This window comes from Trematomus bernacchii, unplaced genomic scaffold (genome assembly GCF_902827165.1).
Source record: "Trematomus bernacchii unplaced genomic scaffold, fTreBer1.1, whole genome shotgun sequence".
Classification (NCBI taxonomy): domain Eukaryota; kingdom Metazoa; phylum Chordata; class Actinopteri; order Perciformes; family Nototheniidae; genus Trematomus; species Trematomus bernacchii.
This window is the reverse complement of record NW_022987614.1, coordinates 452,584-479,838: the sequence shown is the minus strand read 5'-3', so window position 1 is coordinate 479,838 and position 27,255 is coordinate 452,584. Positions and strand designations below refer to the sequence as shown.

At 40.3% G+C, this 27,255-nt stretch overlaps 1 protein-coding gene across 1 annotated transcript in view; it reads left to right on the top strand.

Annotated features, from left to right (window-relative positions):
• The window catches only part of LOC117483768 (partitioning defective 3 homolog), a gene marked incomplete in the record, with an annotated part of 336,797 nt that overhangs the window by 203,212 nt on the left and 106,330 nt on the right, over positions 1 to 27,255 (top strand). Inside the window, 3 exon segments of the mRNA XM_034132116.1 lie at positions 9,684 to 9,870; positions 14,750 to 14,901; positions 16,596 to 16,640. Coding sequence (XP_033988007.1) covers positions 9,684 to 9,870; positions 14,750 to 14,901; positions 16,596 to 16,640 — 384 coding nt within the window.

Here is a 27,255-nt window from a genome sequence, read left to right as displayed (position 1 = left end):
CATGCTGAATAATGAGTGATTTTAATAAGCGTTCAGAAGTCGAAGTGATTGTATATCTGTTTGCTGAATGAAGTCAGCAAAAAAAACCTCTATATTTAAATAACAATTACTTCATGTTTATCACTCACTGAGTCATTTATTATTGTATGAAACACAGTGTATTGTAATCCTCAGTTTGTATACATTCAAGCCAATGTTTTAAAGCATTATAACGTAAATATAAGTTACTCTAAAGCAGGGATCACCAACTACATTTGTCCAAGGGCCAAAATCATTCCGAGAGACACTTTCGGGGGCCAGTGATTTTTATATATAGCCCAGTCTACTGTCCCGCAGCTGCTGCCTCTCTGTTGGGGGGGGGGTGGGGTGCTGGCTGGTGGAGCACGCTCATGTACTGTCAAGTCGCCGGAGCCTCGTAGCGGGGGCTACTGCGGAGCGCATTAAGCAGACTCTTCACGCTAAGGAAGGATCACTTATTTGTCAGGGCAGGGAAGGCTTCGCAGTACGCAGGCTACTGTCCCGCAGCTGCTGCCTCTCTGTTGGACTCCGGTACTGCACATTACTCAGGAGACGTTGCCACAGCGCGTGCCGGATGAGAATGTCTGGCGTGCCAGATTTGGCCCGCGGGCCGCCAGTTGCCGGCCACTGCTCTAAGGGGTCATTGGATGCTATAGTAGTAGTAGTAGTATTAGTAGAACCTTTATTTAGCCAGGAAAATCAATTCAGAACACATTCTTATTTACAATGATGACCTGACAGGAGGCAAAAGGCGTCCTGAGGGGATGGGGTTTGGGAGGAAAAAAATAAAAAGACAGACTCCGGGCACTACAGAACCCAGGAGACAACACAATGACACAGAGCAGAGATGACAGGCATAGCAGTTAAACATATCAAATCTCTAAAACAATATTGCTGTGGTTCTGTCATTAAAATAATATAGAACATTCATCCATCCATTCATTCATTCCTTCATGGCAATGCACACTGTAGAAGAGGTCAAGACATTGGCAGTGAGCATCAGGCAAAGCAGCTGCATGTGTGTACCAGGGTGTCTGTAATAAGTGAGGTATATTCAAATATAATACAGTAAAAGCAACCTTAGTCACTATACAACTGTAAGTAAAATACATCTAAAATGTCAGTAAGTGACCAGCAATAAAAAAAGTATTATGACACCAATCCTTCTTAGGCATTATCATGTGTTGTCATTATAGTTATAAAGCAGAATATACTGTGTCATAAACATATTGAGTGTTCACAGTGCATTCTTGACATGACTGTTACAGACAGTTGTTGCTGGTATTTGTCCCTTTGACTTAAATCTCCTTTTAAATACAATTTAAAGGTCAATCAGTGTACGATCCTCATTGTAACAGAGCAGGGAGGATTATTTAAAAGATGGTCGTGCTAACCATGAGTGACCTTACACTAATGCTCTACTCGGGGTTAGGGACATCAAACCCTAATCCTGTGGGGATTAAAAAAGAACTGTGTATTCCCTGACGCATCGAATACAAAAACCTGCAGATGTTTGCCCCTCCGTCACGTGTTCACGGCAGAGTTCACTACAGACTGGCAGGGATTAGCAGCTAAATTAAAGATGTCAGAGTGGCTTCGGCAACCTTTGACTTTTCTCACATTTCTCCTAAACGCAACGACACCAGACACCAGATTGAAATCTCCTATATGTTGACCTGTGTAATGATACACTTTATTTGTATAGCACCTTTCATGCACAAAGCAGCAGTGTTTTTAGCACTTCTTAACACGCGCCTTGTGTGGTAATTTATTATTTTATGATTCCTTTGATGTTTTAATGTTTTGTCAAGCACTTTTGGCGCTTTCACACCGGAGTACTTTTCCCAGGAATAGTTCCGATAGTTCCTGGGATTTTGCGTTCACACCAAAAAGATCTGGAACTAGAACTTTCTTTCGGGAACCTTTCCACCGCTTTTTAGTCCCTGCTAGAGAGGTGGTACTATCATGGAGAGGAAAAGGTTCCAATTTCTGATTGGCTGGGCGAATTGCAAACCACGCCCCGTAAAACTCTGAAAGGTTTTGTGAAGCCGCCATTTTATTTGCTCGCATTAGCATTATTAGCATTAGCCCAGCGCACCAACGAAGAGAGACTAACTTATGGCAACACAAAATGAAACGTGGCGGCGGTGGAGTGATGAGGAGGTGTCGGCGCTTCTGGCGATTTACCCGGGACTTCGGGTGGCAGTATACGCCGTGAAGTTGTTTGCGGCCTGCCAGTAAACCCAAAGCAGAAGAAGAAGAAGAAGTGACGTCAGCGGCTTCATTTGCGTAACCCTAACCCTCGGGAACTTATTCCGGTGTGAACGCGATCTGCTAGATAGTTCAGGAACTAAAGATATCCGGGGAACTAAGGTCCGGGAACTATTCCTGGGAAAAGTACTTGGTGTGAAAGCGCCTTTTGTCTGTGAAAAGCGCTTTATAAATACATTTGACTTACTTACTTACTTTTCAGAAAACATATGAACAACAATACAATTAATACAGAACAAGATAAAACATCTACAGTGATCCTAATGAAATTCCCGTGAATTAAAGCTGAAGAGAAATTAAAATATCTTAAAATAAAACAATTTAAAAAAGAAAATGTAAAATAAAAACAAAACGGTAAAACATGAACACGGATATTCAATTCAATTCAAAACCTTTATTTATCCAGGTGAAATCCCATTGAGATCATTGATCTCTTTTTCAAGGGAGACCTGCAGCAGTAGGTTCCACATGAAGACATAACAACATAAACAACAGAACAACAAAAGCACATCATACAAATATTAGTGAGAATTGAAAGTTAACGCACATTAAAAGCCATATTAAAAAGATTTGTGTAGAGATTTGAACCATAGAATTACTACCTATCACACACACACACGTGAGACATTCGCTGTTTTCTACACACTGAATCAGCCCGGTGGAGTGGGTGGACGGTGTTTTTCAACCACCTGAAGGAAGGTTTTAACCCCAATTTGTCCTATATTAGATTTCTGATCCCCCGTCCTCCATGAGGTTTCAGGATCTGTTTGAATGCAGTTGGTTATAGAAATGTTTCTCCATGTGCTCTGCGTGACCTGGAGTTATCAGAGCTGCACCCTTTCTGAGAGCATCGCCCTGCGGTTTGTGTCAAAGTGAGATTGGAGAGGTTGGGGAGGGATTAAAGCTTTATTTGAAGCGTTGTTTAATTTGCCACTGTTGGCTTAGCACTGAGGATAAGGTCCAGCAGGCTCTGGCTTTAAGCTGGACCCTACAGACGGCTTTGTATAGGTGATTTCTTTTAATACTCTCAGATTCAGATTACACAACGTTTGCTCGTATTAAGGCAACATGTATAAATAAAGTTCTGTTTCATACAGAACATTATTAAATGTCATTTTGAGAGTATAATAAAGTATCTGCAAATTAACCTTTAAGAATTGTCGGTTAATTTATCAATTTAGCCCCTTCAGAGTTAACACACTCCCATCTGCTCGCTATTGTAATTCATTCATCTTTCTTACACTTTTTTTGCGACAAAATGTCAAAACAACCCCTATACACTTTAGTTTTAAATGTTGAAAATGCCCTCATTAGTAATAAAATACTTATGTTAGACCTAAAGCCAAATTAAAGGTAGGGTAGGTACGTTTGAGAAACCGGCTCGAGATCGCTAGAATTTGAAAATACACAACCGGAGAAAATCTGCCACTTCCTCACAGAGCCCCTCCTCCAACACACACGAACGCGCGCATGACCAATGAGGGCACGAGATAAGTTTGTGCCCCGATGGAAGGCTGACAGGCAGGTAGGCCATCCAGTTATTTTAGCCGGGCCGGCTAAAATGATTGGTCGTGCTTTTTACAGTACCACGGCTTCCACAGATGACATTTTTTTATGTATTTTTTGTCAAAGCACTTCAGATATTCATTGCTATCGGGATGTTAAGAGCATTCCATGGAATATAACAAGTGTATCTCGAGCCGGTTTCTCAAACTTACCTACCCCACCTTTAAGATTCAGTTCTCAAATGACGATGCCATTATAAAAAATACATTTGTATTGTTTAAACGAAAATATCCACGAATGATCTTGTGATTTTCTTTGTGTCTTTCCAAAAACCATCGCTAACGAAACTCTGTTTGACTTCTACCAAATAGTGTTGGCGTTTTTTACCAATGCACAAGAACTTGATAGATCTTTGCATCCTTTCCATTTCAGCACGGCATAGTACCGATTATCATTTTCTTCATATTGATAACAACTTGTAATTTCGTCTACAATTTAAAAATAACAAACAAGATATCAGAGTGTTTCCATTGGACCTTTTATAGTGCAGTGATTATCGCAAATATGTTTAAAATAACCATCACAGTGTTACATTGTATCGGACTGACCCATATTTATGGCAGTGATTGTGTTTACAATAATATAGTTGCTTAAGCTTCATAAATGTATACTTGTGTGGTCTTGAACTTACTGTAAGATAATGCAGAAGCTCATATATTGTTGTGACCCACAGACAGAAGTGTCATGAAATGTTTAAATAGTGTAGAACAGTCTGGAAAAAGCAGCAGCAGCCGCCGCCTCTCAGCAGCCAACAGCAGAACATGGGGAGATGTTCTTGGCAGCTCCCGTGTGTGTGTGTGTGTGTGTGTGTGTGTGTGTGTGTGTGTGTGTGTGTGTGTGTGTGTGTGTGTGTGTGTGTGTGTGTGTGTGTGTGTGTGTGTGTGTGTGTGTGTGTGTGTGTGTGTGGTGTGTGTGTGTGTGTGTGTGTGTGTGTGTGTGTGTGTGTGTGTGTGTGTGTGTGTGTGTGTGTGTGTGTGTTGTGTGTGTGTGTGTGTGTGTGTGTGTGTGTGTGTGTGTGTGTGTGTGTGTGTGTGTGTGTGTGTGTGTGTGTGTGTGTGTGTGGTCGGTCTTTCACAGTTGTCTTTTCTCTCATGGAAAAGGCTGCCACAAAACATAAATCATGCATTAGGCTTTCTCAGAAGACAACACCATTCCCATTCAGAAGATATCTCGCTGGCTTTCTGCACTCTGAAGATCCCGGGGATAAGAGAGAGACTTAATTATTCCTCCAGGCCAAAAGCTTTCAAGGCCCAGCCCCCCCCACCCCCACCCCCCTGGCAACAACCTCCTTACTAATTATGCAAATACACCCAAAAATGAAAGGGGAATTAAAAAAAAAAGCTTTCATTGGGTGTTATTCTCACCTCTTGCTATCTCCATATTTCATCTCTGTTCATCCTCTTCCCTCCTGGCCATTCCCTTAAGTATTCAGTAGTTTGTAACAGAAAGCATCAGACAATAGCCCCTCCCCTGGTGCGTCTCAAATGAAATGCCACTTATTGTTCCCATGCACAAATGATTACGGCCACTGGGAGAGACATTGTGTGTTTTTGGTGTTATTCTCAGGTGATGGGGGGGTGTGTGTGCACCGTCCACATGGCAGCGCTTTTGTTGTCGGCGGATGGCTGCCCTTGGGTGCTGGCACTAAAACAAAGAAGCATTTTTTTTGGTCCTCCTTTTACTCGGCGAGCAAGTTGACAGATCCATTGGCTTTCTGCTCAGTCGCTGCCAGTCGATTGTCCTGCAGTGATTCAAACTGTGACAGTGATGGGATTCTCAGTGTCGCGCATTGGACTGCTAAGGGAAGTGGGATTAAGTGATTCTCTCTGTGTGTGTGTGTGTGTGTGTGTGTGTGTGTGGGTGTGTGTGTGTGTGTGGTGTGTGTGTGTGTGTGTGTGTGTGTGTGTGTGTGTGTGTGTGTGTGTGTGGTGTGTGTGTGTGTGTGTGTGTGTGTGTGTGTGTGTGGTGTGTGTGTGTGTGTGTGTGTGAATATGGTGTGTGTGTGTATATGGTGTGTGTGTGTATATGGTGTGTGGGAATATGGTGTGTGTGTGGTCTGAGAGAGAGAGAGAGAAGTGGACATGCTGTGTTAGAGGACTCACCCAGACTCCCAAATACTCAGAGAATAACAAGCACACAGCGGGAGGGGGTTGAAGTAGCGCACACACACACACACACACACACACAGACACACACAGACAATGACACAAATGTAACAGTTGAGTTAGTGCAGTAAAGGTCTGAGTGTGTGTGAAGGGCGTGCACTCACACACTTCTGCAGCTGCATCAGCACACTTATGTAAATGTTAGGGTAAATGCTCATTATTAACAAGCAGGTGCATTCTTAGACACTTCTATCTAATGAGTATCGTTTATATTAATGTCATTACTTTTCTCTCTTTTTTTCACCGTTGGCAATTGTCTGAGTCTAAATGCTTTAGAAAACCAAGATAACATTTCTATTTTCCATGTTAAAAATTAGTGAGTGTTTAAACGGGCCCTTTTATTCTCATGTTCAGGTGTATATCAGTATGTAGTGTCTCTACTGTGACATGTCTCCTTGCTTTAATGTTCAAAAAGCTCTTTATGTTTCTCATACTGTCTGTGCTGCAGCACCTCTTTTCACCCTCTGTCTGAAACCAGAGCCCAGTCTGCTCTGATTGGTTAGCTGGCCGGCTCTGTTGTGATTGGTCAACCCCCCGATTTCACTATTGTCAGGAAGTTAACAAAGGAGTCCAATGGGGGCAACATTGGGATTTTAGCCTTTGCAGACCGTTTACATGCACTAAAACCTATATAACACACTTAAAGAAAGGGAAAATGGCTAAAAGCCTCTTTAAAAAAACCTTCCAACTAAACCGTACTAATTTAAAAGTTATGACTTAAAAGTTATGTTATTTCTGAGTTACGACATATCAACTTAGATGATTTGACGATGTTAATAACAGAGTTGTGTGACGCTGAAACAAGCCACGTATTACTTGGTACATTGAAATGAAAGGTCACTTTGTAACTCATTATTATTCAAGGGGATTAACAGAGAACAGTGACAGATGACTTTTTAAACTACCGTTACAAACACCCAGGCCAATTTTCCCCCTGCATTCAGCTCCATTTACATCAGGTCACCCCCCCCCCCCCCCCCCCCCTCCTCCCTCCCCTCAGTAGCACATTGATCCCCTGGGTGCTCCTCATGAGAAACAAACAGCGGGGCCAAGTCTCTCGGCTTTCTAAAGACAAACAAACGTCTCCCTGAGCTCAGTACACAACGCTTTCATGACGCATTGAAGCTGCCCTCCTTTTGATTCAGAGAAACCCCCCCCCCCCACCTCCCAGCTTCCAATTTCAAAATACATATTAAAGACAAAGTCATGCGCCGCATATCAATGTGAGTTTTTTTTAAGCCATGCTTTTCAGAAGCACAGAAAAAGGGGTATTTTTTTATGTTTCCCCCCTCAGCACAGCAAAGTTTTTATCTCTATTTGTGAGGGCACAGCTTGAATTAATCACAGTGTTCTGACACAGGAACGCCATTGTGTTCGCTGCCAAACTCCACTTGGTGTAAGCTGATTAGCCAGGAGCACTTTCTCTCTGCTTTTATACTTCAAACTATGTCTGTGTGGTTTATGAAGTCGCCCTTTATTTTGTTGTTTTGCAAACTTGTTCTTTGGTAACGGGTTCCTGCTGTGTCATGCTTGATACATAAATAAATCTGTTACTGAGGGTTTGGTGCAGAGAGTCGTAACTCACTAACTTTTATCATTTGATTAATACTACATTTATAATACTGTCCTAGCGGCTACAGTTGTGGTCAAAAGTTAACATGCACTTGTAACGAACATGTATTTCATGACAGCCTTGACTTTTCAATAAATTCTACAACTCTTATTGTGATGGAGTGATTGGAGCACCGGAGTACTTTTCCCCGTACTTTTCCCGTTTAGTTCCGATAGTGCCTGGAATTTCGCGTTCACACCAAAAAGAGAACTTAGTTCAGAGAACTTTTACCCCCATTTTTTGTCCCTGCTAGAGAGGTGCTACTATCCTGGGGAGGAAAAAGTACCAATTTCTGATTGGCTGGGCGAATTGCAAACCACGCCCCGTAAAACTGAAAAGTTTTTTGAAGCCGCCATTGTATTTGCTGGCATTAGCATTAGCATTCGCCCCGCGCACCAACGCAGAGAGACTAACTTATGGCAACACAAAAGAAAACATGGGAGCGGTGGAGATGAGGAGGTGTCGGCGTTCTGGCGATTTACTCGGAAGGCTTCAGTAGAAGCTGCTGGGAGTCCCAGCAGCTTCTACTGAAGCCAGTCCCCAACTCCGGGGACTTCCGGCCGGGGACTCCGGGTGGCAGTATACGCCGTGAAGTTGTTTGCGGCCTGCCAGTAAACCCAAAGCAGAAGAAGAAGAAGAAGAAGTGACGTCAGCGGCTTCATTTGCGTAATCTTCCCTCAGGGAACTTATTCCGGTGTGAACGCGATCGGCACTTAGTTCCATGGGGGAACTAAGTGCTGGGAACTAAGTGCTGGGAACTAAGTGCTGGGAACTAAGTACGGCAAAGTGTGAAAGCGGCTTTTGTCAAAAAACAAAAATCATGAAGTTTGGTTCTTTTATGAATTTATAATGGTTCTTCTGAAAATGTGATAAAATCTAATACATGTTCTTTACAAGTGTATGTAAACTTTTGACCACAACTGTACATAAGTTAGAGTTATTTTAACAGACCATTGTCTCATTGTCCTATATCTTAATAATTTCAATGAAATCACGCATGGAATAAAATAGAGCTTTGATCAATTTACATGGCTCTCAATCTGCAGCGTGTGTGTCAGTGTGACGTAAACTCATATTTGATGCATTTTGTAGACGCACAACACGAGTCCTTTGACAGTGATTGTGGTCGTTGTGCGGAGACATCAGCAGCTGTGCTGTGATTCATCATCGATATCCATGTTTGCTCTGAACGGTGAAAATGTGCCTCTTAGTTTCTGTTGGAAATAATCGCTGGGTTTGTTATGTACTCACGACTTAGAAAACATTCAGCAGAACAGCTAAAACAATAGACCTCTAATTGTTCTGCATCAGACACAACTAGACAAGAGAAATAAGAAATGCCATTTTCTGATTCACTTTGAAGACGCATGTATTCGCAATGTCAATTATTTGTGTACTTTTAGTGTAATTAAGTTGGGGAAGCAACAGCGCTCTATGCTAAGTCTCAAATGACCCCTGGTTTCCTGTCAATGTGCTAAATTAGCCAAGTCATTTAGTACATCCATGATTTTGAAATGGTCAATTCTGTGTGACAAAGCTTGATTTGCTTTTTAGGTAATTTGCACATCGTACTGGCTGATTGTGTTCTGGTCATTTGAATATGTGAGTCCTTTTGTCACTAAAATGATGTACCTCTCTGTGTATTATTGTATTATATCAGACAAAACTAGACAAGGGAAAGAGAAGATGCTCTTTGATTCTGAAGGAGAGTCTATTTTATAATATGGGGCCACAGATAGGAGTCAGACGGAAACATTCAAATAACAGCTTCTCTGCACTCTTTCTGCTACGAGAGGCGTTAACAAGGGATGGGCATTCAGGTCATTTCTTCTAACAGTGGAGATGGCATCACAATGGCGCCAGTGATGATGGCTCCTCTCCAACTCGTTTTATGTCAGTGTTTGTTTACATTTCGTTGTGTGCTTTTCACAATTGTATCAGTTGTATTTGTTCTATGTCCTATATGTATGTTGCACTGTTGGAGGAGCCTGTGACCTAAGTCAACAAATGGAAAGATGTGAGGAATAACGACATGATGTTTTCTCCTCCAGGAAACTACCAGCTGTCGCCCACCGTCAACATGCCGCAGGACGACACGGTGATCATCGAGGACGACCGGCCGCCCCTCCTGCCCCCTCCCCTCTCAGACCAATCATCATCCAGCTCCCACGATGATGTGGGCTTCACCGCCGACCTGACGCCGCCCTGGGCCAAAGAGCCGCCTCCTCAGAACAACAGGTGGGCAACAAACTTTCACTTTCCCTTCCTCAGAGTCTTCAATTCAATTCAATATGCTTTATTGGCATGAATGTCAGGTGAACAATATTGCCAAAGTGTCAAGGATAATACAATCCAATAGTGAAATTATAAGAATGAATTCATTAAACAATTTACAACAATATATTATTACAAAACCACAAGTATGAAATGTAAAAATAAACAAAGAAAGAAAACAAAGACACATGAAGTAGAGTGAGCTGTGAGGAGATGAACAGCTGTTATGTGTTGTTGTGCTGGTTGTCTCCTACGCTGTGACATCAGACTAACGTAATGTTAAGATGTACAGGGTGGTGCCGGAATAAGTCTTAAAACTTGGCAATGAATCAGCATTTCTTCACTTTTGTGTCCCTCGTCTTGAAGTCACACACAGTGTTTGGCCAGATGCCTGAAATAAGGTGTGGAGATATTCACATTTTGTCCTAGGACATAAAATGTATTAATTAATCACAGTGTTCTGACACAGGAACGCCATTGTGCTCGCTGCCAAACTCCACTTGGTGTAAGCTGATTAGCCAGGAGCACTTTCTCTCTGCTTTTATACTTCAAACTATGTCTGTGTGGTTTATGAAGTCGCCCTTTATTTTGTTGTTTTGCAAACTTGTTCTTTGGTAACGGGTTCCTGCTGTGTCATGCTTGATACATAAATAAATCTGTTACTGAGGGTTTGGTGCAGAGAGTCGTAACTCACTAACTTTTATCGTATGATTAATACTACATTTATAATACTGTCCTAGCGGCTACAGTTGTGGTCAAAAGTTAACATGCACTTGTAACGAACATGTATTTCATGACAGCCTTGACTTTTCAATAGATTCTACAACTCTTATTGTGATGGAGTGATTGGAGCACCGGAGTACTTTTCCCCGTACTTTTCCCGTTTAGTTCCGAGAGTGCCTGGAATTTCGCGTTCACACCAAAAAGAGAACTTAGTTCATGAGAACTTTTACCCCCATTTTGAGTGCCTGCTAGAGAGGTGGGACTATCCTGGGGAGAAAAAAGTACCAATTTCTGATTGGCTGGGCGAATTGAGTGTTTGGCCAGGTGCCTGAAATAAGGTATGGTAGGGCTGTGCGATTATGGCAAAAATCATAATCACGATTATTTTGGTCAATAATTGATATCACGATTATTAAATACGATTATTCATTGACTTTGAAAACATCCATTTATTGAACTTTAAAACAAATACAAATCATAATTTGAACAGTATCTTTTTAACTGTTGATTTCCCTGAGCGTATAATTCAACTGAAAAACCAATACAAAAAATAAATTAAATAAATGATACATTTATATTTACATTTAAATAAATAATATCAAAATAATAAATACCAATAAACAAGATCAACAAATATTTTGGAGCGCACTTCAACAAGCTACTAAACATATGTAAATATGATAAATACAAATAAATTAAGACTAAAATAAATTAGATCAAATATGTTGCAGTGTCACAACCAAGCAAAGCAAAATAATCGTTTTTTACGATTATGTTGTTTTCGTAATTGTGGCAGGCCAAAATCGTAATTGCGATTAAAATACGATTAATTGCACAGCCCTAAGGTGTGGAGATATTCACATTTTGTTCTAGGACATAACATGTATCAGCCTTTTTAGTGTATGTCATGCCTTTATGTGTCATGAGTCTCAGTGTCTCAATGAAACTGTTGAACATCATCACGCTGAACATTAGCAGTGGTGACAGGAAGTCATGTGACTGATTTATTTATTTTATAACCTAGAGTTAGCGTTTTACTTCTGGATATTACATCTACGCTTCAACCATCATAAAGTGGTTGACCTCCAAAAATACGTTGTCAGTGCAGAACTCTAATCAGGAGATGTTCTGTATAATTATATTAAGGCATGCTTTGCAAACATTTGACGTTTCAAGTTAAGTCTAAGAGCGTGGACAAGCCTAGAATTTCAATAATCACTTAAAAAAAATCCTCTTATTAAAGCTTGTAGTTGTGAAAGAGGTCAGTGTGTGTCCTGTACTGTGTGTGTGTGTGTGTGTGTGTGTGTGTGTGTGTGTGTGTGTGTGTGTGTGTGTGTGTGTGTGTGTGTGTGTGTGTGTGTGTGTGTGTGTGTGTGTGTGTGTGTGTGTGTGTGTGTGTGTGTGTGTGTGTGTGTGTGTGTGTGTGTGTGTGTGTGTGTGTGTGTGTGTGTGTGTGTGTGTGTGTGTGTGTGTGTGTGTGTGTGTGTGTGTGTGTGTGTGTGTGTGTGTGTGTGTGTGTGTGTGTGTGTGTGTGTTCTCTCTCTGATTGGCCCCTGATTGTAGGCAGCTCTCATCCGTACGGCCTCGCAGATGTTACACACACACACACACACACACACACACACACACACACACACACACACACACACACACACACACACTGAGGGCCTGTTGTGTTTCACACTGTGTGTGTGCACCTCAATGTCAGGGGAACACTTTAATAAATGCATCGTATAACACATATGATAAATGTTATATATTTTTTGTAAATTCAGAGTATTATATTATTACAACATGTATATTTTCTACATTTGTAATGCTGTTTTATTTCTATTTGAGATGTTTACATTTTAGAATTGTTTATTTTTACTCTTAATTTCTCTTATGTGCAATGCCTTGTCCTTTATGCTGCTGCGACGCAAACATTTCCCACATTTTGATTAATAAAGTACATCTTATCTTATCTTATCTTAAACACCGGCTACTGTTGCAAGTTAAAGGGGACCTATCATGCAAAATGCACTTTGTGATGTCTTTTATACATAAATGTGTGTCCCCCGGTGTGTCGGGGAACTCACGCAGCGTCAGAAAATAAAACCCTCTCTCTTTTCCTCCGCACCCAAATCTTTTAAAAACGGGGGAACAACGACCGGATACAGATTTGCTGCCGATATGACGTCATTTCGGATGGTGGACCCACAGAAAGTTGCTATCAGAAACAATGCCTGACGTGTTTTTGGACGTAATCTCGTCTTTGTTTACATTAGCATCGCTAACACTCAGAGCTAACCTGTACTGGAGAGCACATGTGTTTAAAAAGCAGGAAATGAACTGACCTTGTGGTAGAAAAAGCATTTGAGCTCCATACTGTTTCAGAAATAATCCTTGATGTGGTTTAGAACAGGATGGCGTTTTATCACAGCAGAATTTAACTTTATTTCCGGTAGAATTCTGATCAGGCATTGGCTCCGCCTCCTCTGGGCTGCAAAACAGGGGTATGATCAGTATGAGGCATGGCTACAATGGGCGATATGTTTGGTATTTTAAGCAAAACACTTCACAGACATGTTTTGTATAGGTATGGCCCTACAATATATGTTTCCAATATAGCATGATAGGTCCCCTTTAAGTGTAATCTGGTCAGTGATGAGAAAGACTTTGGCTCGCATCTCATTCTGTTCCTTGTTTGTTTCACTTTCGTCCCTAGTGTTATCTCTTGTTCCTCTCTGTCCCACACCACCTTCTCTCGTTACTCTCTGTCCCGCACCACCTTCTCTTGTTCCTCTCTGTCCCGCACCACCTTCTCTTGTTCCTCTCTGTCCCGCACCACCTTCTCTTGTTCCTCTCTGTCCCACACCACCTTCTCTTGTTCCTCTCTGTCCCACACCCACCTTCTCTTGTTCCTCTCTGTCCCACACCACCTTCTCTTGTTCCTCTCTGTCCCACACCACCTTCTCTTGTTCCTCTCTGTCCCACACCACCTTCTCTTGTTCCTCTCTGTCCCACACCACCTTCTCTTGTTCCTCTCTGTCCCACACCACCTTCTCTTGTTCCTCTCTGTCCCGCACCACCTTCTCTTGTTCCTCTCTGTCCCGCACCACCTTCTCTTGTTCCTCTCTGTCCCGCACCACCTTCTCTTGTTCCTCTCTGTCCCGCACCACCTTCTCTTGTTCCTCTCTGTCCCGCACCACCTTCTCTTGTTCCTCTCTGTCCCACACCACCTTCTCTTGTTCCTCTCTGTCCCACACCACCTTCTCTTGTTCCTCTCTGTCCCACACCACCTTCTCTTGTTCCTCTCTGTCCCACACCACCTTCTCTTGTTCCTCTCTGTCCCACACCACCTTCTCTTGTTCCTCTCTGTCCCACACCACCTTCTCTTGTTCCTCTCTGTCCCACACCACCTTCTCTTGTTCCTCTCTGTCCCACATCACCTTCTCTTGTTCCTCTCTGTCCCACACCACCTTCTCTTGTTCCTCTCTGTCCCACACCACCTTCTCTTGTTCCTCTCTGTCCCACATCACCTTCTCTTGTTCCTCTCTGTCCCACACCACCTTCTCTTGTTCCTCTCTGTCCCACATCACCTTCTCTTGTTCCTCATGAAGCTTTTTACTTGAACGTTGTTGGTCTATTTCTTTCTGACATCTTTTGGCTTTCTTCTCTCTGAAGCTGTATTCCTCTTTTCTTCCAGCCTCCTCTGATCGCTCTGCTCTTTCCTTTTCTTACTATTCCCCCCCCCATGCTCATTTCCTGTCTCTGACTTTGTTCTTTTTAGCCTCAGTGTCGTATTGCCCCGACACTTCCTTTTCTTTCATTTTGTACTTTTTAAGCCCTCCCGATTCTTCTTTAGATTTCCCTCCATCTCTTTTTTCCTTTTTCAAATGTACGAGTTGAAAGAAAAGACGTTCTTTACTTAAACCCATCATCACCACTTTCTTACTCATGACACCTTTCCTCAGTCTCCATATTTGAGATAAGAATTGCTAGAAAAGTGAGTTATCTACGCTTCTCATCTGTTTGCATGATTTCCTTTTAGAGCTGTGACCATAGACTGGATATATGGCTGTGACACACATTTTCTCCTTTGTGGGATCATTCAAATCTTATCTTATCTTTTCTCCAGCTCTGTGAATCCAGATGAAAACGATCCGGACGGCAGTTTTCAAAGGGAAGGCTTCGGGCGCCAGAGCATGTCGGAGAAACGCACCAAACAGTTTGGAGACGCCGCTCACCTCGAGATCATCAAGACACGCAAGTCCAAGAGCATGGATCTAGGTACAACACTTTGATATAGATATTAATCTCATTACAGGGAGTTACATGTTGTTTCAGAGCAGGGACTGAGGCAGGATGTGAAACCAGTGGTGGATAGTATAGATTGTATACTTAACTAAAATTAGCAATACTAAATTATAAAAACAATACACTGTTACAAGTTAACGCAACATCTTGCAAGAAACAGCGTCTGAAGGCTTCTTAAACATTTAATAAACTATGAATGTGTCATACTCACTTAACAGGAAGAAACTCAGCTTTCAGACAATATTAACCATTTTTAGCAAAACGAAACATAAGGGTAATAACAAAGGCTCTGAATTAGCCCTGAGCGAAAAGATGCTAACACACTTAGCACAGAACTCACGTTTAAATACCCTTATTACTTATGGTATCTGCACAGACAAGATATCGATTAGCAAGCTGAGATTCCACAGGTTCCAGACGTATAAGTATCATCACTGAGCGATCAGAACCCACGGCGAAACGACAACAAACAACAACAAAAGAATTAGCTTTACGGAGCCAAAACAGCTCAAAAGTTGTGTTCAATGGCATTAAAGGCTGAAGGTTAATCCATAGGTTAATCCAATGTGTCCAGCATTATTAATCCTTCTTAGGTAAAAGTAGTATTGGCATAAAGTATATTTAGGTGTGTTATTACACATGTCAGAATAATATATATAAAATGATTGGATTATTATTATGTATGCCTTTGTGTCAATGGTGGAACGGATTTTAATTAGTTTTAGTCACATAATCTGTGATAAACCATGATTAATCACAAGTTTGAAGTACTAGTATCCGTAGTGTAAAACACTGTTATTTGTAGTATAAAAAACGTGTATATACACTTATTGTGAGGGGAGATGAATACAATATATTCGTAAATTGTCTTGATAAGTTAACGAGTTACTTTTGATACTTCTGCTAGATATTTTAACATGAACAAATAAACATATATTCCAATGTTTATTTATTAGTGTACTTTAGATTATAATAGGAATTAGGTAGTTGTACTTAAGTGCAATATTTGAGTAATTTAAATTCCACCACTGGTGAAAACCTCCGCCTGGGTTCAGTCACACATTATCATCACGTGATATCAGCTATAGGAGGTTCAGATATTACAATCTGTGGGTCATTTTGAACTTTCCTATAGCACACCTCAGCTCCTTCAAACTCTGTCAAACCTTTTTAAAAAAACCTCAGATTTCCTGTAACCTTTTCCACACATCCCTGCACATCTCCCCAACACTTCTTCTATGTAAATATATTCCTCCCTTCTGCCTCTGTACGGGAACACCTCTCGCCAAAAAGTGGAGAAGTTCCTCCGAGTTGATTCACCTTGAAATGGCTCCGAACAGTCGCTGATTGCTTTGGCTGCACCAGTCTCTCCGCTCTCACTCTCTATAATCATATCTAATCTTCCCGAGCAGATTGCCGCTCTGTGCCGTGTTGATACCACAACAAAGTCTTGATTGCTATCCTCAGAAACTCTCCTTTCATCCCTCTCCACCTCCACCTCCACCCCCACCCCCTCGTCTCGCATGGCGTCCCGTCCTAATTGAGATGAAGCATTGTGTGATATGTTTGCAGCGCTACCTGGATGTTGCATGAGGAATGTCATTCACTAACTGAAACCCCCAAATGTTTGTACCCCTCCCTTTCTTTCCTTCCACTTCCTTTAACAGTAGCCGACGAGATTAACCTCACCCCTCGTGCCTCCGACTTCACAGGTAAGGACCGCGGAGAGAAAGGTCGAATGGAAAGAACATTACCTTCACTTCCATCCCATCACTTTTTCTTCATATGGTTCATATCTTAAAAGCCTGGGACTGAGGAGTAGAAGTGGTGTTTGATTTTGAGGTTTAATTAAAAGCCCCCAGGGGGTCTGATTTACACAGAAAGTATTGCTGTTTTATGGTTTTATTCCGCATAATATGGTATTATCCAATCACATTCAGCACTTAAACACCGTAACTCATAAAGCAAAGTAGAGAAATTACCGGCACTATAATCGCTCTTATGGCACATTTTGTATTAGCGAGGCTCTATTAAGCTTTTTGGGGTTTTCCCTCTCCTGTAGTGTGTTATAAAGAGCTTTTTGAACATTAAAGCATGCACAGATGTCAGAGTAGAGACACTAAATACCAATATGAACCTGAAAAGGGTCATAAAAGGGCCCCTTTAAGTAGATGTCCACCGTTCATTCAATCATCACAACAGAAGAGTCAAACTTCTCGTTCTTCTGCTGTCTTTTATAAAAGTTCAACATGCTTTTAATAAATTGCAACACCCGAAACAGCATTAAGATTGTTCACAGTCAAAAGGGAACTAGCTTCTGAAAGGCTTTTCACTTTAAAAAAAAAACCTCTGCAGGAAGTTTAGAGTTTGATTAAAAGTCACTAAACGGTAATCAACAGACTGCCAAAGTAGCACCGATCAGAATTAATGAGTGCATGAGAGTAGTACTTAAAAATAATCACTTTTGATTGATTTTACAGCCAACTAGTGAACATGGAGAAAGTCACATTTGCATTAACATTGAGAGGCTTTTACAGCATATTCAAAACATGAGCAGATCAGAATAAAGTGTGGACTTTTAACGAGAAAATTAAATCCCAAAATCGGGGAAATTGGAAAATAAACACTGTCTTCAATTTAGACCTATTTGCTATATATATTACTGCGTGTATTTTAAGTCAATCTGCGGACAATCTCTGCAAAACATTCCTCAATTTCTTACTTAATTACTCTTTTTGTCTTAAGCACCTTTCAATCAAAAGTGCACACAGTTAAAGGGGACCTATCATGCAAAATGCACTTTTGTACGTCTTTTCTACATGAATATGTGTCCCCGGTGTTCCAGGGAACTCACCAAGTGTCAGAAAACACAACCCTCTCTATTTTCCTCCGTACCCAAATCTCTAAAAAAGGGGCTGCAACGGATCTGATAAAAACTGATCCAGATTTGAACACTGTCCTGACGTCAGGACGGTGGCGCTACGGCTATTGGGCCAACTCCACCAATCAGGAGGAGACAGCCACGGCCATTGCCGTTCGAAAGCGTTGGAGACGCTGTAGTACATATGCCAGGCCTGTAGGTGGTGCTGTTCTCACTGAATCAGTCCTTGCAAAAACAGGGGTAAAATAGTGCGAAATGAGGCATGGCTAAAATGCATGATCTGTTTGGTATTTTGAAAAAAAAAAAGTATAAATATGCCTTATATAGGTATGGTCCTACACTATATTATTCAAATATAGCATGATAGGTCCACTTTAAACAACCGCTTTTTATACAGATTTGGGAAACAAACTTAGTCCAAACCCAACCTAAACCCCTCTGTCCTCTGTTCATATCATCCCAGATCTTCCATCGCAGTCTTTCTTCGTTGGTTGTTTATGTATTTAATGACGCATTATGAGCTGTGGTGAGCACTTGTTGCTGCGGAGGTGAGTCAGAGTGAGAGCAGATCTATAAATGAAGTGAAGCCTGTCTCTGAGGATCGATGATCAGCAGGAAGTGACACAGATGCTACAGGAACAACAGGGACATGTATGAAATTGCACATTGATCGATCTACAGATGCAAATTGAGTGGCTAACTTGCAGATGGTGTTTCAGGGAAGTTTCCCCCGCTCTTTGTGGGCTGTATTTTCTGTTCTCTGTGTTTCTGCTCGATCCTGACAACACACATTTGTCAGAGCCACAGTCTGAGGTCGCTGCTGAACACTGAGAGCAGGCCGCTGACTACAGATGGGATTTTGTTCCTTTTTGCTGTAGCTCTAATTGTTTTGTGTGTGTATGTGTGTGTCGGGATTGTACATCTGTGTGTGTAGGGAGAGGGACAGCAGGAAAAAAAAGCACTGTGTCCTTGGTTAAGGCAGCGCGCTGACAGAGAGTCATCTGTCTTTGTCAAAGTCATGTACGTTTACACATCGCCTCAGTAGAAAGACTTCTTCTGGACGTGAAAAGGACGTGTAGACACGGAGAAATTAAAGGTTTAGTGTCTCGGTAACTTGTAGGTTTGGATGTGAACTATCACTCCGTTATAAAATGTGACGACAGAAACGCAGAGGAAATCCACCAAGTCATCATCGCTAAGTGACACAATAGGTAGTTTGTCAGTGTATTTCAAGATAAAAGCATATGACGGTTAGAAAACTCATTCATATGAGCAATTTCTGCATAATCTGCAATATTCTGACCACTTATTCAGACCTGTAATGACTTCCTTTCCGTCTGACACTTCATAGCATCTAGTTCAGGGGTGTCAAACTCAAGGCCCGGGGGCCAAATCCGGCCCGCGACTTCATTTAATGCGGCCCCACAAGAGCTCTGAAAGAATATAATACGTTTATTATACGGTTACATGCCGATTTACAGAAGCACGTTGCCCATTAACTACATGTCCCACAATGCATTTCAAATATGACTTTTTTTCAGAATTTGACTTTTCTTCAAAATTTGACTTTTTTTTACATTTTCAATTTTTTCTCCAGAATTTGGCTTTTAAAAAATAATAATTTTGTGACATTCTCACTGAAGAGACTTCCAATGATTTGCCCTAGACTTCTGCTTTCAGACGTAGTTAATTATGAAGTTATTACCCTATCCGATAATGATCCAATGCAGAGGCAATAATCTCATATAATACATACGTTTATATTAAATATTTACATATGTATTTTCATATAGTCTTAAAGTTACAACCGGCCCTTTGAGTGCAACCAAAATGCTGATGTGGCCCGTGATGAAATTGAGTTTGACACCCCTGATCTAGTTGAATCATCAAACTCTTGAAAAAATATGCACTTTCCTTATATGTGTATCATAAAATGTTGCTTCTGATAGCAACAACGTGAAAAGGACGTGCAGAGACGGAGACATGAGAGGTTTAGTGGTTTAGGTTGTGAACTCTCACTCTGTAGTAAAATGTGATATACATTTCATGTTACTTGTTAGACGCTTTTATCCAAAGCGACTTACATACTCAGTACTGTGGGCAATCCCCACAGGAGCAATTTGGGGTGAAGTGTCTCAGGGACACAACGACATGCTGACTGCAGTGGGGTTTGAACCTGTGACGATAGAAACTAAGAGGAAGTGTTGTGGAAAATCTGAAAACTGTATTTATCCAGCGAGACATGATAGGGTTTCATGATAGTGGCTCTGTTTTAAAATATAATGAAGTCAAATAAGAGAGGAATACATACGAAGATTAAATAGAAATATGTATATTAACAGCTAGAAGATAGAAGTTGAAGAAGGACTGTGCAATACGAAAATAAAATAAAATTGTAATGTTATTAAAGCATGTAAGGTTTAAGTAAATGTCCAATAAAAGAGAATAATAATAAAATAAACATATTTATAGAAACGTAAGAAGTACAATTTGAAATGTGCAATAAAATGATCAAATCAAACGAAATAAAGTCATTGATATTAAAATAAGTAAAAATATGCACATGATATATTATGATAGGTTTATTGCAATGTGTACAGTGTTAGCTAGTATTATAAGTATTGAATACAAAATATTCTATCAAAGATCAAATAAACAAAAAATAAGAAGTTTATTAAACACAATAAAGTGATTAACATAAACGTAAGAATTTAAAGTACAAATGTACACATTGTAATTCAATATAGAAAAAGTATATGTTTATTAAAATGTATACAGTGTTGTTTGTAGTACGATATATAAAATAATTTGGTTTGCTGCTGATGGTGAAGTCTCAGTGACTGACGCACAATACTCTGACTGACTTACATTAGTTTGGTTATTCTGTTTTGTTGAAGAGTGTGTGGGCAGCCGTGAGATGGAGAAGAGATTATTTCCAACTTTCTGTCACATTATGATATCATGAGTCGGCAAAGGATGAGATTGTGTGTTGCATATTTTATAAAGTATATCTGCCAAATGGAGGCAACAGATGAGTCAGCTGTTTGTTTGCATAATGTCACAACACTTAGGAAAAGTTAACAACTCAGCAGGCAAAAGAAATCCTGAAATCCACCCAGTCATCATACCTAATACCCCTTTCACACCAAGGCTTTTCCCGTTCTAGCTCCGTGCTAGAGCTTTTCTGGTTCAGAACCGGTTCTTCGGTTCAGCTCCCGCTCTGTTCACACCGCTCAGAGCCCGACTGGTGCTGCCGCGTCATGACGTCACCGTTTACGTCGCTGAGTTTCTCCCCAACGGAGCTCACCTCACAACAACGGGCCGGGGACTGCGTCGGGTCGATGATCGTGTTGCTTTTAATCATACGAAGCCAGATTAAATTAAATAACGACTTCTCCAACCTTATACTTTTCTCCAGAGTGCCGTGGTTCATTGTTTATTAATGTGTTTCATTTAGCGACCGCTGCAGTGGCTGCACTTCCACGGGAGTTTATTCTCCCGTTAGCTCCGGGTTAGCTCACACGGCTCTAAAGTATTCACTGTCTGACTGTCACACAAGCAGCTGATACATATCCCCAGTTCCCCTTAAGTGAATGTGTGTCAGTCTGAATTGACGCTGTTTGGCATCACAACGCTGTTATGAAAGTTTCTCTGGTATAACATGGGTGATGTTAGCATAGCAACCGAAGCTAAACTGACTACTTGCTAAGCCGTTTTCTACAGGCACATTTTACCGGCGTATTTTTCATTATGATTCTACTTGTGATAGTCGGACATGACAACCTGTGCAGCCCATGTATTGATTCCATCCGATAGCTGCTATAATAACAAACGTCTGCCTGCTCTCCAAAATGATCAATAACAGCGAACGGATGGTCAAAGTAAGGTACAAATAAACAGAATCACACGAAGCCTGGTTAGTGTTGCCTGACTTTATAAAGCGTGTTTTTTTTTTTTACAAGTGTGTGGTTGCGTTCTAGTCACTTTGCTCAGCACTACTGCTGGTTACAACTTTTATTTGCCGTACTCGCCTTAAGTGTTAGCTCAGGTTAATCTCGCCCCCCTCCGACGTAAGCGTGACGTATGCGGTTCTTGCTTCTAGACGGACAACTTTTTGGTGCTCGAAACGAACCGGATTCCGGAGCTTAGAGGCTGCTCCGCTGCGGTGTGAACAGGAAAACCCGGTGCTTTTCAAGCTCCAGCTCCGAACCGGCCCTGAAACACCGTTGGTGTGAATGGGGTATTAGTGACAGAATAGGTAGTTTGTCAGTGTATTTCAAAATAAAAGCATATGACAGTTAGAAAGAGGATTCATATGAGTATTTTCTGCAATATTCTGACCAGTTATTCAGACCTGTAATGACTTCCTTTCCGTCTGACACTTCATAGGATATAGTTTCATCGTCAAACTCTTAAAAAAATGTGCAGTTGCCTAAAATGTTCAGAATCAGAATATTTATTATTATACTTTATTCGTCCAACAGAGGGGAAAGTTGCATTTGTTACAACAAGAAAAGAGCCAAAGACAGCTTAATATTACCCAAGAAGCATGCATTAAAACATATTAGAGATATATATATATATATATATACAATTAAACAATTTACAAAATACGCATCCTTCAAGCACCATTGTTTTGTCTGAATCAGTGATCTAGTTTTACTTTGAAAATCTAAAATGTAGTCGTTACATCTGCAGGGTTCTAGGGTAAAAATACTGATGTATAATATATTTGTTAAGCTAGATGTTAAGTGTGAAGAAGATATGTTTTCCTTTTTGGAATCCAATACCCTCTCAATTCCCTTAATGACGGCTGCTAATAGATTTACCCTGTTGTCTTAAGTGTCCGGGGTTTATTTTCACTTTGTGGCCCCCCTGGTGTCCCCTTACCAGCATTTTAACAAACCCTAACCCCCTGTAAGTATAAATGATCCATGGTCCATTTCCCCAAGCCAAAACACAACCATCCTGCCGAAACCAAAGACAGTGACACCTCTGAGAGGCGGGATAAAGTAGACATTGAATCCTGAGCTGTGATTGGCTGAGAGCTTTATTGACACAGGCTTTGGCCACATGTTGGATGAAGACACTTCAGTGATGGAGGACAATGCAGGACTGTTGGCAGTATCCACAACTTAATGCAGATTGTTTCTAGACATGTATTAAGACCTGTGAAGAAGCGTCCTGTTGCCGATCCCATTTAAAGGTCACCTATAATGCAAAATCCACTTCTTCATGTCTCTTCTACATCAACATGTGTCCCCTCTGTGTAAAGAGACTCTGACAGTTTCAGGAATATATCTGTATATATCTGAGACCTATAATATATTGATGAAAAAAAAAGGGGACCTTTAATACCTGTGAAGAAGCACCCTGCTGCTCATCCCATTTTAAATGAATTGTGGGAAGAAGGACGTTTTTCCTAGAGGTAATAATACTCTAATCCTAAAACAGGATTATGTTTTGTTATGTGGATTAGTATGTTAGCGTTACCGAGAATGTACACATCCTGGGTTTCAGATAACAGGAAATATGTTAAGAATTGAAAGGCTCTATATAACTGCTATTTCACCATCTGACTCTTCACATATAGAGGTGTCAGAGGCAGCTTGAATAAAATGGAGATTTCCTTTCTCCTCTCTGAATCAATATCTCCAGTCTGACCTCTGCTCGTTTCAGCCGCTACACGGACGCTCTGTGTTTGTTATTGTAAGCCAACACTGCTTAACTTGGTGGGATCATCTGTATCTGTCTCTCTGAACAAACACACTGACAAAGATTACTCAGAACTCACTGACCAAATTTTAAATAATCCATTTTAAAATGTCCGTCAGAGACTGTACGACTGTATACAGTATGTGTGCCGTTTTGCCTGACATGATTTAATACCATTGATGTCAGAAAAGATATGCAAAAAGGCGAGAACTTTATTTTTAAAGTATTTTATGGCATATTTTTGGACAGTGTGTGTCACAAAACCTCCTCACTAGGTTGTTATGATGCTATATTATGCAATAAGATTTGAAAAGATTAGATACGATATGGTTGGATACGATACATTACGATTCTATAAGATAAGATAAGATTACATGCGATACAATGCGATACAATGCGATACAATGCGATACAATGTGATACAATGTGATACAATTCGATACAACGCAATACAATGCAATACAATGCGATGCAATGCGATACATATTTGATACAACGCGATACATATGCGATACAATACGGTACAATGCGAAACAATGCGATTCAATGCGATACAATGCGTTGCAATGTGATACACTGCGATACACTGCGATTAAATGCGATACAATGCGATACAACGCAATACAATGCGATACAATTCGATACAACGCAATCCAACACGATACAATGTGATACAATTCGATACAACGCGATACAATGTGATACAATGCAATACGATACGATTTGTAAGGTTAGACACTATACGATACATTTTGATACAATACGATTCTAAAAGATAATATGATAATCTATACAATAGAGTACGATTAGATAGGATAAGATCAAATAAAATAGTATACAATAAGCTACGACACAATAACATAATCCTTTATTAATCCCCTCAGGAAAACCCAGATGTCAAAGGAACAACAGCAATACGATTGAAACTCAGGACAGATAAGAGTTGAGATAAGGATAATAACAATATAAATAAGAGTAAATATGTAAGTAACAGTGTCAATACAAAAAAAATCGACCTAATACTGTAACAAAACTTTTCGATACATTCTTCTTACTAAAATAAATACATATTTAATAAATATATTTGTACGTGACAATTCCCCCTTTGAGACAAATATAGGATGTCTGATTTCTAAACAACAATTAGATAAGGTTAAACTATGTTGCTAACCCTACATACATACAGATACAAATATAGATTATTATAAACACGAATGAATAAGTACATTACAAGTCTTTTGAAAACAAAATGTGTTTTTGGTGTTTGTGAGTAAATGCCATTTGTCAGATCTCCAGCGCAGTGTAAATGATCCTGTTTTCAGGCGCTGGAGTGTGACTGTGGTGAAGCCTTTAAATAAAGTATGTGTGTGCAGCGTAAAGTGTGTGTGCAGCGTGAAGTGTGTGTGCAGCGTCAAGAGCCTATCAGCCGCTCTCAGTGAGACGTTCAGGGAACAGGACACACTGATGAGGATGAATGGGAGGTTCCACCCGCTTGTTCACTCTGCATTTATTCAATTTTCCACTTTTCTTTCTCTCAGTTTTTATAATTTTTTCAGTCAGTCTCTCTGTAAACAAGAGGCTTGGCAATAGTTTTTAATTTTGTTTCCAGGCTTGAGATTATTCTACCACATTGGCAGGTCCCTTTGAATAAATGTCAACAGATGTTACCTTAATTAATGATGTAATACAGTTATCATAATATGGCTAAAATAGGTCCCTTTGCCCCTACTGAACACACACATATGTGTATACAGAAATGTATTGGCATTTTAGCCTTTAGGGAAAGTTTCTTAAACGGGAGTAAAAACTAATTTTACTTGTTATGTATTGCTCAAAATGCAAACTAATTTATTCATATGCAGTATAAATTAAATAAAACAAAGAAAATGTATATATTATTTTTACATGAATTAAATAAATAAATCTAATAATAATAATAAATAGGAAAAATTGTATAAACACATATAGATGCATACATAAATCCTACATTAAAGGTGGGGTAGGTAAGTTTGAGAAACCGGCTCGAGATCGCTAGAATTTGAAAATACACAGCCGGAGAAAATCTGCCACTTCCTTACAGAGCCCCTCCTCCAACACACACGAACGCGCACATGACCAATGAGGGCACGAGATAAGTTTGTGCACAGATGGAAGGCTGACAGGCAGGTAGGCCATCCAGTTATTTTAGCCGGGCCGGCTCAAATGATTGGTTGTGCTTTTTACAGTACTACGGCTTCCACAGATGACATTATTTAATGGATTTTTTGTCAAAGCACTTGCTATCGGGATGTTAAGAGCATTCCATGGAATATAACAAACCTTTAAAGGTGGGGTAGGTAAGTTTGTAAGGAAGTGGCAGATTTGTTCCGGCTGTGTATTTTCAAATCCTAGCGCACTCGAGCTGGTTTCTCCAAAATTACCTACCCCACCTTTAATAAATAATAATATATATATCGTTTTTAATATTATATATTTCAGCATTTATTAAACATTTTTTTCTTTCTCCTCCTTTCTTACTCGCCCTCCTTTCAATCCAACTTTAATGCTGTTCTTCTCCTCGCTAACTTATTTTCGTTTCTCTCTTGCTCTTGTTATATACTGTCCTTTGGCACCACTTGTTAATCTGTCAGACATAGTGTTTTTGCAAACTTCTCCCACAGTTGCTCTCCTACAGTGACACCTCCCAGGAGATTAGGCTCTTCCACTTACCTTAACTCCTCGTCACCTTATCTCCTTACATTTATTTTTCTCCGTTCACATTCTTCAGCGTGTGAAGGGAGCCATATGGGAACAGAAATTATGCCTGCACCGCCGTACAAATAGTCTTAGTTTAATTAAACTGTCATGTTTCTCCTATTTTGCTGATGGTTATTTTCATTCGGAGGCACATCTTGTAATGAAATGTGTAGTCAGTCAGGAGGAATGTTACACACACACACACAAACACACACAATCGATCATCTCCTTCTCGGTGAAATGAACAGTTTCCAGGTTTAAATATGTTCTGCTGTTGTCAGAGTAGCTTATTGGTCCTCTGAGGCTCTGAGGTGTTTCTTTACTCGTTGAGGAGAGATGCTCCTTCATAGCAAAAGATGGAAGACTGATTTCATATTTTTATTATTACTTTTAAAAAGCTGCTTGATGGTTTGGATGTTCACTGGGCAAAGGAGTCTTAAAGGGGCCCTATTCTGCTTATTTTAATGTTCATGTTTGTATGTAGTGCCTCTCCTGGGACATGTCTCCATGCAGGGTTCTTACGGTCATTAAAAACCTGGAAAAGTAATGGAAATTCAAAATGCTAATTCCAGGTCCTGGAAAAGTTATGGAAAACAATATTTTTCCCAAAGTCATGGAAATGTAACTAAAGTTGCATCAAATATAATTTATATTTTATCTAATCGCCGAAATAGTAATACTATAATGATAATACATACTGTATCGTATAGTAATGAAACGTAAAATGGCATGGAGGTATTTTGCTGGTGAGAGATTTGAGTTGCTTTAGCGTGTAGAAGCTAGTAAGCCTATTTGATTTGTTTTAGATAGACACAACATGTTTCATATGCAGACCTTATTTTCCTGTTCCATGTTAAAATAAACCATATTCAGTGGTACTGCTGAGAAAGAGTAATGTTTTTGGTCATGGAAAATTAGGTAAAGGTCATGGAGAAGTCATGGAAAAGTCATTGAAAATCATTGGTGAAAAAGTGTATGAACCCTGTCCATGCTTT